General features: G+C 38.6%; 1 protein-coding gene across 1 annotated transcript; it reads left to right on the top strand.

The window, feature by feature from the left end:
- Positions 1-1,021: 1,021 nt before the first annotated feature.
- On the top strand, positions 1,022-10,031 carry arfrp1 (ADP-ribosylation factor related protein 1). Its single transcript, XM_031748744.2, has 7 exons — positions 1,022-1,401; positions 1,696-1,783; positions 2,155-2,237; positions 3,852-3,933; positions 7,524-7,594; positions 7,979-8,079; positions 9,563-10,031. The coding sequence occupies exons 1-7, from the start codon at positions 1,309-1,311 to the stop codon at positions 9,648-9,650; spliced, it is 606 nt and encodes a 201-aa protein (XP_031604604.1). The 5' UTR covers positions 1,022-1,308; the 3' UTR covers positions 9,651-10,031.
- The last annotated feature ends 960 nt before the right edge of the window (positions 10,032-10,991 follow it).

The following is a 10,991-nucleotide window of genomic DNA, read 5'->3' as shown; positions in this document are numbered from 1 at the left end:
TCACAAGCCTCGCACTTCTGGCCTTCTTGATCTTCTAAGGACCCGGCCCACATAGACCACAAAGGCCGGGTCTTCCGAATAATGCAGCCCCTGAATTGGAAAACAGCCCATATGTCTTGGCTGGCCTGGGAACTCCTTGGAGCAGGAGGAGGTGGCTAGGGAGAGGGAGATCTAGGCTTCTCTGCTTAGAATGGTGCCCCCGTGACCTGGGCCCAGATAAGCTCAAGAAAGTGGAAAGATGGATAAAAAATTTAACTTGTTATTATATTATATACATAATATTATTTGAATATATGGTATCACCCACTGTAAACTTTAAGTTGTAAATAATTTACAATGTATTCTAATAAAGGGAATGTTCAAATCGTCATCCAGCCTATTCCACTTTCAACTCAGCAGCATCCATAAACAGTAGCGGATATAATTATTTGTTCCACTGCTGAATTTTAAGTCTGCTTACTTACAAAAAAAAAAAAAAGAACAAGTCTCTAATTTTTATGGTAACATGGTCATTTTATTTTAACAGAGAGAGATGGAATATCCCCCACCCCCAAAAGACAAAAGAAAAGAAAAACAAGTCCATGATTTGCATGTCAGTAAATGAAATACGTTCTTAAGCCCTAAGCAAAACATGACTTAGTGCTTGGTGAAGATATGAAGTCAGGATTTTAACGCTAAGTTACTTGACGCTGTAATAGAGCCTGTGAATTCCATAGAACACAAATATTGCTCACCTGTCTCTGCAGGTTCTCAGTTCTGAATGGCTGAGAGATGAAACGTCATTAAAAAAAACTGTTCCCTTTTTATTTTCGAGCTGTTAAGACTGTCAGCACTCACTTAATAACGCTCTGGTTCTGAACTTCTACAGTTACTGGAACAAATCAATTAATTCTATATTTGTTGCGTTTTTCTTTAAAATGATGTAACACGCTTTCGAACTTCCTCATGGGAAATGAAGTTTTATATCTAAAACACTGTCACCTAACGTAATGTCGTAGAATCCATATGTACTTCATTTCCCATGATTCATACAGTGGCACTTCCTGGATACGTTACACGTAGAGACGGGATTGTGTTCAGACTTTCATAGCAGAACTGTATTTTTAAACGACGGCTTCTCTGACTTGTTTTATGTGTGCATACATGTTGTTCACCCCTATTCGCACACAGGCATGTTTAGTGGGAATATAATGAAGCCACAGTGGCGCGTGTTGCTTGTTTAGCCTCATAGCTAAGCTAAGCTACCTAGCCAACATTAAGACTAGTGAACACGGACGCGTTTTTGTTTATGTTTGCTTTTTGTTCAAGATGTACACTTTATTATCTGGATTATATAAGTACATGTTCCAGAAGGATGAATACTGCGTTTTGATCCTGGGACTGGATAACGCCGGAAAAACGGTATCAAAGTGATGTTGTGTTATATAATTGGTTAACTGGGTTATGCACATATCACTGAAAGCGGTGTAATGTTCTCTTGTATATGTTAGCTTTGTGGTCTGTCACTCTCTTTGTCTCGAGCTGGGGACAACAACAACCTAAAAAACTACTTTCAGCTACTCAGTTATTCACAAGGGGTCGCTGAGCCCTGAAGTTTAGCTAATTTTGTCTTACACATGCACAGATACGTACACAGTGCTCATCACCTGAGTAATTCACCAGTCTAACTGTTGCTCTTATTTTCTCTGTCTGTAGACTTTCCTGGAACAGACCAAAACAAAGTTTAGTAAGAATTACAAGGGGATGACTTTATCCAAGATCACCACTACAGTTGGCCTGAACAGTAAGTGAATGTCGCAGTGTTATGGACATCTTATTCCAGTAAATTGTGCTACGCTTGCATCAGCATGAACTCCTTCACAATACTCTCCTGCCTTGTCAAAGTAGCAGGAATCGCTTGCTTTTTGAGTGTGTAATTACTGCATAACAGTGGAAAATGATTATCAGTTATTTTTTGATGAATAACTGCAGGAATTAATTGTAATTTCTTATTTTAACCATTTTGGTACAGACAAACTTAATATGGTCTAGCTGAAGGACAAATCAATGCAATTATGTATTCTTCCATGTTCTAATGCTACCTTCTTTCTAGTTCACAGAACGTTCTCGATTTGAACTGCTGATCTATAACGTTTCTCTCGCTTTCCTTTACAGTTGGCACAATTGATGTTGGCAAGGCTCGTCTAATGTTCTGGGATTTGGGAGGTCAGGAGGAGCTCCAGTCTCTGTGGGACAAAGTGAGTTAAAAAAGAGGAATTTTTCACATCCTGTACACTAACATAGATAGTATTTCTATTTTGGAGATGTAATATTTTCAGTGTTTAGCATACATTTACTGCACGTGGACAGGCCGCATGGACATATTTGGGAACACTTTACCAGTTTTGAAAAAAAGAATCCATCTGGGAGAACAATGCTACCTGCAGAGGGCAGAAGTTTTTGTCAACATTTTCCAAGTGCTCAAAGGGATTTTCAGCATAGCCTTTTTAAACATGCTAATACTTTCGAAAGCATATTGTTTTTCTGTTGACACACAGTAACAAAATAACAGATTTTCAGAAAAGTATTACCAGGTTCAATATTATTAGCACCCTAAAATCTGACTTTTTGATTGAGCCAAAACACAAATCACTAGTGTCCAATGATCTTCAAAGCTTGTAAAATCCAGCTAAAACGGAGGGTTATTTTCTAATTTACTCAGAGTATTAAAATATCAGGCAAGGGTTGGAGCTGTCATTTGAGGAAGCGTCATGCTAGAAACAAAAGAAATCAGTATAGACTAGAGAAAAAAGTTGTTGTGCTCACAAAGCAAGAGATGGATATCCAAAATGACCATAGCATTTCCACGTTTCAAGAACTGGAGCGAGAAGTATCACAGAAAAATTCAAAGAGAGCTTAACAGTACAGAACAAGCCTTGCAAAAGTAGGAAGCAAAGGATTTCAAAGACTCTGGAAAGAAAACTATTGAGAGATGTGCCAAAGGACCCTTGAACAACTGTCAAGACACTAAATGACTCAGCAAAGTCACAAATTGTAGTCTCAAAGAAGACAATCACTGAGACCCTGCACAGGAACAGAGTGTGAAGTTGCAGACCAAGAAACAGTCCACTTCTGGAGAAGAGACACCTTGAAGCCAGACTGAAGTATGCTAAGGATAACATGCAGAAACATTATGCATACTGGAAGCGTGACCTGTGGTCATATGAGATGAAACTAGAGCTCTTAGGCCCTAGAGATGCTGCTTATGTTTGGAGGAAGAAGGTAGAGGTATACAACCCACAGAACGCTATCCCCACAGTTAAACACAGTGGGATAGCGGTCAACAGCTAAATTGACAGCTCCACCTTCAAACTTTCAGGTGTAGTGGAAACCGTCAGAATTGAAAATTGTTTTGGTCATGGATGTTGTGATCTGCAGACTAGATAGGAGGGGGACCATTGTTGTCATAGTAAATTGTGTTGCATCTTGAACATGGGATGGATAACCTACACATCAGTGAAGGCCCTATTAATGCGGATGGATATATACAGATGTGAAGGCCCACAATGTTGAGCAGGGAAAATCCTTTTCCTTCAAAGGTACAGCAGTGAGTCTCCACAGGTCCCAAACACAGAGTTAGAAATGTACAAACTTGTTACATTTTGATGAAATTCTTAATTTCAGAATTTGACATGTTGTTTTTGTCCTGTTGTGTAAAATAAATATGGGCTTTAAATTACTTGCCAGTTACTGCAGTGAAATGCTTTTCTGAAATGGGGTTTTACTAACCGCAGTATAGCACTACTTTCAGGAATACAATCACCAACCCGAATGTTGTGTTGTGTTTTCTTCTTCTTCATGGTTGTATTTAGTACTACGCTGAATCCCATGGAGTCATCTATGTGATAGATTCAACTGATGAAGAGCGTCTGTCAGAATCAAAGGAGGCCTTTGGTGAGTAACCAACCAAACCAAATTAACCTTCTTCTCTCTGTGTTATTTACTGAACAAATGGAGAAATTGATATGTGTTCTGACATTCATAGTGCTGTGACAAAGCACTTGCCCACTTCATAATCCCTCCACCAAGGAGGTTGTGTTTTTGCTAGTGTTTGTGCGCACCTTCGACCTTCTGTCTGACTTCAAGATAGTTCGAAAACTTTTGTATGAATTCTGATAAAAACTGTGGGGTCATGTTAACGATCCATAAAAATTTGGCTTACATGCACCAATGTCTTTAAGGTAAACTTCATGATTTATTGTTCAAAAAGTGACAAAAAGCCTTAGAACATAGAAACTGTGATTCTCACAAGTAGAAAATATAACATATAGAAAGTACAGCATAAATATTTAAAATATTGATCTCTGACCTCGCCTTCAAGATCAGTAGATTAATCTGAACGTCAAAGTGACAACAATTTTTAAATTTCTTTGTGGACAAGATTTTATCTATTAGAGCACATATTTTACCCCCTTCTTATGACCCTTCTGTTATATTTACGCCTTTAGCAGTTTTTAGCCACTTTGAACCCGTGTCTCTGTTGTATCTGGTAAAATTGTCACCCAAATCAAGTCTGGCTCTCCCAGTGATGTCCTTCCCCCTCGCTTTTTTAAAGAAGTTTGGGGCACTATTGGACCTTATATTCAAAGGCTTATAAACAGCAGCCTGACTTCAGGCGATGTACCTGTAATTTTTAAACAGGCAGTGGGCCAGCCTCTGCTGAAACGCCCTGGCTTGGATGCCTCTTTGTTGTGTAATTTCAGACCTATTTCAAAGCTTCCTTTTGGTTCTGAAATTTTAGAAAAAGTAGTGTGTTCACAGCTGCAGACGTTTTTAAAGAGTCAAAACATTTTTGAGGTATTTCAATCTGGTTTTAAAGCCCTTCACAGCACAGAGACTGCACTTTTGAGAGTTTTTAATGATTTCTTACTAACTGCTGACTCTGGGAAGTCTGTCTTACTTGTGCTTTTGGATCTCACAGCAGCTTTTGATACAGTAGATCACAATATTTTGATTTCTCGCCTAGAACATCATGTTGGAATTAGAGGCACTGCCTTGGAGTGGTTTAAGTCATACCTGTCTGACAGAAGTTTTTCTGTCTCACTTGGTAAATTTCATTCATCTTCCGCCCCCCTCCCATGTGGTGTACCTCAAGGATCCATCCTTGGGCCTCTTCTTTTTAGTATTTATTTACTTCCCCTTGGCCATATTATTAAAAAACATAAAGTCTCATTTCATTTTTATGCAGATGATTGTCAAATTTATCTACCCCTGAAACACAATGACCCTAACCCCCTCAGGCCTATTTTAGAATGTCTTAAGGATATCAGAGCATGGCTGGCTCTGAATCTTTTAAACTTTAATGAAAAGAAGACTGAGGTCATTATATTTGGGCCGAATGGACCTGGTGTCCCTCCATCTGACTTGGGCCCTCTTACATCCTGTGTCAAACCAATTGTCACCAACCTTGGAGTAAAATTTGACACAGCTCTTAAAATGGACAAACAAGTAAATACAGTGGTGAGGAAAAGCTTTTTTCAGTTGAGGCAGCTCTCTAAACTAAAACCTTTTATTTCTTTTTGTGACTTGGAAAGAGTTTTGCACGCATTTGTGACCACTCGCTTTGATTATTGTAATGGACTTTATATTGGTATTGATCAGGCCTCACTATCACGCTTGCAAATGGTCCAGAATGCTGCTGCTCGCCTGTTGACAGGGACACGCAAACGTGAGCACATTACCCCTGTTCTTGCCTCCTTACACTGGTTGCCTGTCCATTTTAGAATTCATTTTAAAATTTTATTGCTTGCTTTTAAAGTTTTAAATGGCCTGGCTCCTTCTTACCTGTCAGACCTTCTACACCGATACACTCCACAAAGGTCTCTCAGATTGTCTGACCAGTCACTCCTTGCTGTCCCCATGTCGAGACTGAAACACCGGGGGGACCGAGCCTTCGCTGTTGTGGCCCCCAAACTATGGAACAAACTGCCCCTCCATATTAGGCTGGCCCCAACACTTGAAATGTTTAAATCACTTTTAAAAACACACTTTTTTTCAAAGGCTTTCTAGGAGTATTATCAGAGTCAGTTTGTAGTCAGTTTGTAGTCAGCTGTTGGTCACTCTTAATCTTTTTACTTTGTTAATCTTATTCATTGTATATCTTATTGTTTATTTTACTCATGTTTTAATTTTTAATATATACACTGATTTATTTTTACCTTCTTTTTCAATTATGTATTTATTTTGTTTATTGATTTCATTGTATGCTTAATGTATGGTTTTTAACTGCTATCTCTGTTTTATTATTGGAAAGCACTTTGGTCAACTTTTAAAAGTGCTATATAAATAAAGTTGGATTGGATTGGAATCCCATACAGAGCTATTTAAAACTATGCTGCTTGCTACAGTTGTTTGTATTTTCAACATATAGGTAATTATATTTGGGGTTTTTGTACCTCAGAACTCTTCTTCAGGGCCAAATAAGGTCAAAGTTTTATAAAATGTCTATGCTTAAAATTCTATTTCCTTTGTTTGTATTGGCAACATTCGGGAAATGACACTGGTGTATGGTGATTCTAAACATTATAGTTTGTATCCAAATATGTCACATTTGACCTCTGATCTCACTTTTACATTTCACATCTGCCTTTCTTTCAAGTTGACCCCAAAATGTGTTATTTTTACTTTAATACAAACTTGTTAAAGTAAGAATATATACAAAGTACAGTACTATTCCTTTAAAATGAAATCCTGCCCAGAGAGGAGGGAGCTGCCGTGGTGGAGGTTTCTTATTTCTTTGTCCTATCTACATGTCAGATCATCAAACACATTTTAATATTAGATCGAGATAACCCAAGGAAATAAGAAATGAAGCTTTTGAATGATGATTTTGTTCATTAAGGTAAAAAAGGTATTCAGATTGACCTGTCCCTGTGTGAAGAGATAATTTCCACCCAAACATTATAACTAGAAGTGCAGTGTAGGCCTTAATTGTCCTTTATAGGGATGTAAACAACAAAGCAGAGTTCAACAGCAGTCTGCATGTCTTTTGGCAAAGAAGAATAACAAGCATAAAATCATTTTAAGTTATTTCCCCACCATTGTCACAAAATATCATCAGAGCTTTCTGTGCAAAGGATAAACTGTACAATTATTTGGAGACAAAACATGTTACGGAGCCTTCAATTCGTCCAGACCAGCTTGGCACAGAGACGAGCAGTCTGAACTTTAAGCCTATCCCAGCTACTATAGTGAGTGCCAGCCTGTCTCTGGGCCAGCAGCAGAGACAAAGAACCGTTCACGCTCATATTTACACCTATGGACAATATAGACTCACCAGTTAACCTAATTCCACTAAGTGAATGTCTCTGGACTGTGGGAGGAAGCCACACAGACGCAGGGACAATATGTCTGATGTTACGATCAGTTTGAAGATCTGAAATGTGTGACAAATATGAGATGAGATGAAGGAATCAGAAAAGGTGCAGGTACTTTCTCAGAGCGCTGTATTATTGAATCAGTGATTGATCTCTCTTCTCTTCCAGAGAAAATGATCAGCAGTGAGGCACTGGAAGGCGTTCCGCTCCTCGTGCTGGCTAATAAGCAAGACGTACCGGTACTTGGACTTTTCATTCACACCAAGCCAGTCACACTTTAATGTGCACGTGCACTGGTATTCAATACCTACTGCACAATCCACTTCATATTGTATCTGTCCTATCTTTCTGTATTGTACATAGATATAGTTAGTAATAGTACCTTTTTATCTCTTAATTTTACCCAAATTTAGCGAGTTATTATTTATTTGTAATTTCTAGTTTTATATCTCTTGGAGATTTATTTTTTATATTCTTATAAATGCACCATGGGGGCCTTGGGGTGAAACGGCATTTCGGGACGCTGTATACTGTGTGTATTGTTTTATTGACAATAAACACCTTGAATCTTAAATCTTGAACTTGGTCACTGCCTTCAGTCTTGTGTATGTTCTTTTTCTCAGAACTGTTTGTCAGTGCCCGACATTAAAACAACCTTCAGTGATTGTGCTCCAAAGATTGGCAAGAGAGACTGTTTAGTCCAGCCTTGCACTGCTCTCACAGGGTAAGACTACAACAGTTTTAAATGATGACTTTGGTTGCAACAGCTTGCTCTCACACATAATGTAATGTAGCATGTGTTCAACAGAAGCTAAGCTATGAAAGTAATTGTTGTGTTTTTATTTGATTCAATTACACTGAATGCAAATTTGCATGAAAAAAATTCAAATAATAACATTGCATCGAACGTTTTCTCACATAATGTTTAATTACAGTCCCTTCACTTAAAATGCAAGAAGTTAAAATGCAAAATGTTTACATTTCATTTTCAAAGGGTGCCAGAGGTTTTTAATGGTTGACAGGATTGCACTTCCAGCAGCATTAATGGGGTCTGCACAGATGTGCAAGTTCCCCATGCAACGATCAATAGCAGAAACCAATACCATCACAGATTCTTCTGAACTGTAAGATGGATGATCATCCTTTTTTAACAAGGGATGCTTCAGAATGTGATTGCACAGCCCACAGGACAGTCTTCTCCTATTCCTCAACCCAACTTAAATGAGCTTGAGCCCCAGAGAAGACAACACCCCAACACCCCTACCTCTTTAAACTGTATTTATTATAACATTATTTAGTATAGTTCCAACAGCACCCCCCACCCCACTCAATGTGCAATATCACTGATCACACTGCACCTCTCAATGCACCTGCTAGTTAGATGGCATGTATGTGTATGTATATAGATGTAAGTGTGTATGTGGAAATATGTGTGTGTATGCATGTACGGATGCAAATATGTATATATACATATATGTATGTATGTGCGTGTATGTTTGCAGGTGTATGTATAACTTGTACATATCTTTCTTGTGTAAATGTAAATTTGTCATTGTGTAAATACTTACGCTATTGTGTACTTCACACACATGGAGAGATGCCAAACTGCCTTTCACTGTTCTTGTAACAGTGACAATAAAAAGCTATTCTATTCTATTCTATTCTATTCTATTCTATTCTATTAGCATTTGTCTTTGTTTTTTTAGTTTAATTGTAGAGTTTAAAGTCACATTAGTGGATGCAGTGGATTTCACAAGTAATTCTCAGCAAATGCAGTGATTTCCACTTTGTCTGTCATGTCTGTTTTTTAATGTAACGTTGTTGGAGAGCCTGAAAATCACAGCCGTGTAAAACTGCTTTCAGCCTTGTCCTTTTTTGTAAAGAAATATTTTGCACCGTTTTGAATTCAGTTCCTTATCATCGTTGTTTACTGTTGTCCGTTTGCAGAGTGGTGAACTGGCCCACCTTCATTTTCCAAAGACTCACCTTTTTACAGCCAGTCATGTTATTAGATCATTAAGTAGCTCCTGTTTGTCCGGGAAGCAGCTACAGCAGTATTAAATTCAAAATGAGCATATATTAGGAAATGCCTCAGTTTTAACGTTTCATGTGTTTCTGTATTGCTTTCAATGAAATGTAAGTCTTAAATAATTTCACACTCTATAGATGTTAAAAGAAATATGAAACAAACTGCTTGTTCCATACAGGGACGGCGTGAACGAAGGCATTGAGTGGATGGTGAAGTGTGTGGTCAGAAACATTCACCGGCCACCGAGACAGAAGGACATCACATAAGATGTTTGTCATCACTCCACTGTGATGACTGTGTGACATGGGACCTAGTTTCTCCTTGAGGACATGTTAAGCTCTGGAGCTGATAACTCTCCTCTCACCCTGTGTTTCCTGTGACTCTTTGGATTTCTGCTTTTTGGACTTCATTATAGTATTTTTATCAACAAACAGCTTCAGATGTACTGTGAGCAGATGTCTGCCTGTTTGTGCCTACACTTTTTGAAGGTGTGTCGTTTACTTTTGCTGGCTGGGATCAGTGCTGCAGCATTTATATGGAGCACTTTGAGTGCACAGAAACACTGACACATTAAATATACAAAGCATTGATGGGCGCTTATCTATTTTTTTCACACTATCAGATTCAATAAACAATGATAAGCTGCATGTTTTTGATGAACTTAATGATACTGCAGTGTTCCATCATTAGAACCTTTAACATATAAACATATTTGTAGAAACAGTTTACATTTAGCTAGGCTGGTCTCTCTTTTTTGTCATTAGGCATAAGACAGGAATTATTAGTAAATTGATCCGTGCTGTCCTTATACAATTTTCAGCATTTGGAAAGAGTCACTGTAAAGTTAGTTAGTATCCACGTCTGACATTAGGAAGTTGCTTTTTATGAACAATTGCTAATCCTCAGCTGGTTATGTGCCTGTGTCACACTTATAAACAGAACTTTACTAGTATTGCCCAGTGGGTTCCCACAGGTAAACTTTATTTTTTTTACATCTGTCTGACAGAGCAATCGGTTTACTAGTGGACAGTGCACTCACTCTTATTTTCAGGGTTCAGCTGCTGGTAACCAGCCACCAAACCCTTTTCTCTCTGCCCCCTGGCCCACCAATCCGATTGCTGTTATGGCACTTCTGTCAGTCAGCTGCTTGTCCAGTGAGTTTCTCATCCCATATTTGGATGTACTCAATCATCTCAGACTGGATGTGGAGGAGGTAGTCCTCCTTTCGTTCTCATCTGCAAGTTGGATGGTCATCCCAGCCAGAATGTGCAGCAGGTGGAGAACTAGTAGGTACGCTGTTAGACTGCAGAGCTTGCAGTAGTCCTTTTGCTTTTACAGTGGCAAGTCAGAAAACATTTTTTCCCTTGGCACAATCCATTCATGCATTACTAGCGGTACAGTGCACTGGAAAATGCATCTGCAGCACATTTACACAAAGAGTTTGTGTACAGTTTTATCCATTTTTATGTTTGCTGCCACCATCGTGAAGTGTTAATTGCTGCTCTGACTGTTGTCAGAGAGCTTTATCCAGAAGTGAAATTGGGCGGCATTCAAATTGAAACAGTTGGAATTGAACCACCGGATGAGAGACTAAGGTTACAACTAAT

This window comes from Oreochromis aureus, linkage group 5 (genome assembly GCF_013358895.1).
Source record: "Oreochromis aureus strain Israel breed Guangdong linkage group 5, ZZ_aureus, whole genome shotgun sequence".
NCBI classification, from domain to species: Eukaryota; Metazoa; Chordata; class Actinopteri; order Cichliformes; family Cichlidae; genus Oreochromis; species Oreochromis aureus.
Note: the sequence above shows the minus strand (reverse complement) of the source record. Positions and strands in the feature narration are given on the sequence as shown.

Coding starts and splice junctions, on each gene's coding strand:
- arfrp1 (XM_031748744.2), top strand. CDS start 1,309: ATGTACACTTTATTATCTGGATTATATAAGTACATGTTCCAGAAGGAT. Junction 1,402..1,695: donor TGGATAACGCCGGAAAAACG/GTATCAAAGTGA, acceptor CTCTGTCTGTAG/ACTTTCCTGGAACAGACCAA. Junction 1,784..2,154: donor CACTACAGTTGGCCTGAACA/GTAAGTGAATGT, acceptor TTTCCTTTACAG/TTGGCACAATTGATGTTGGC.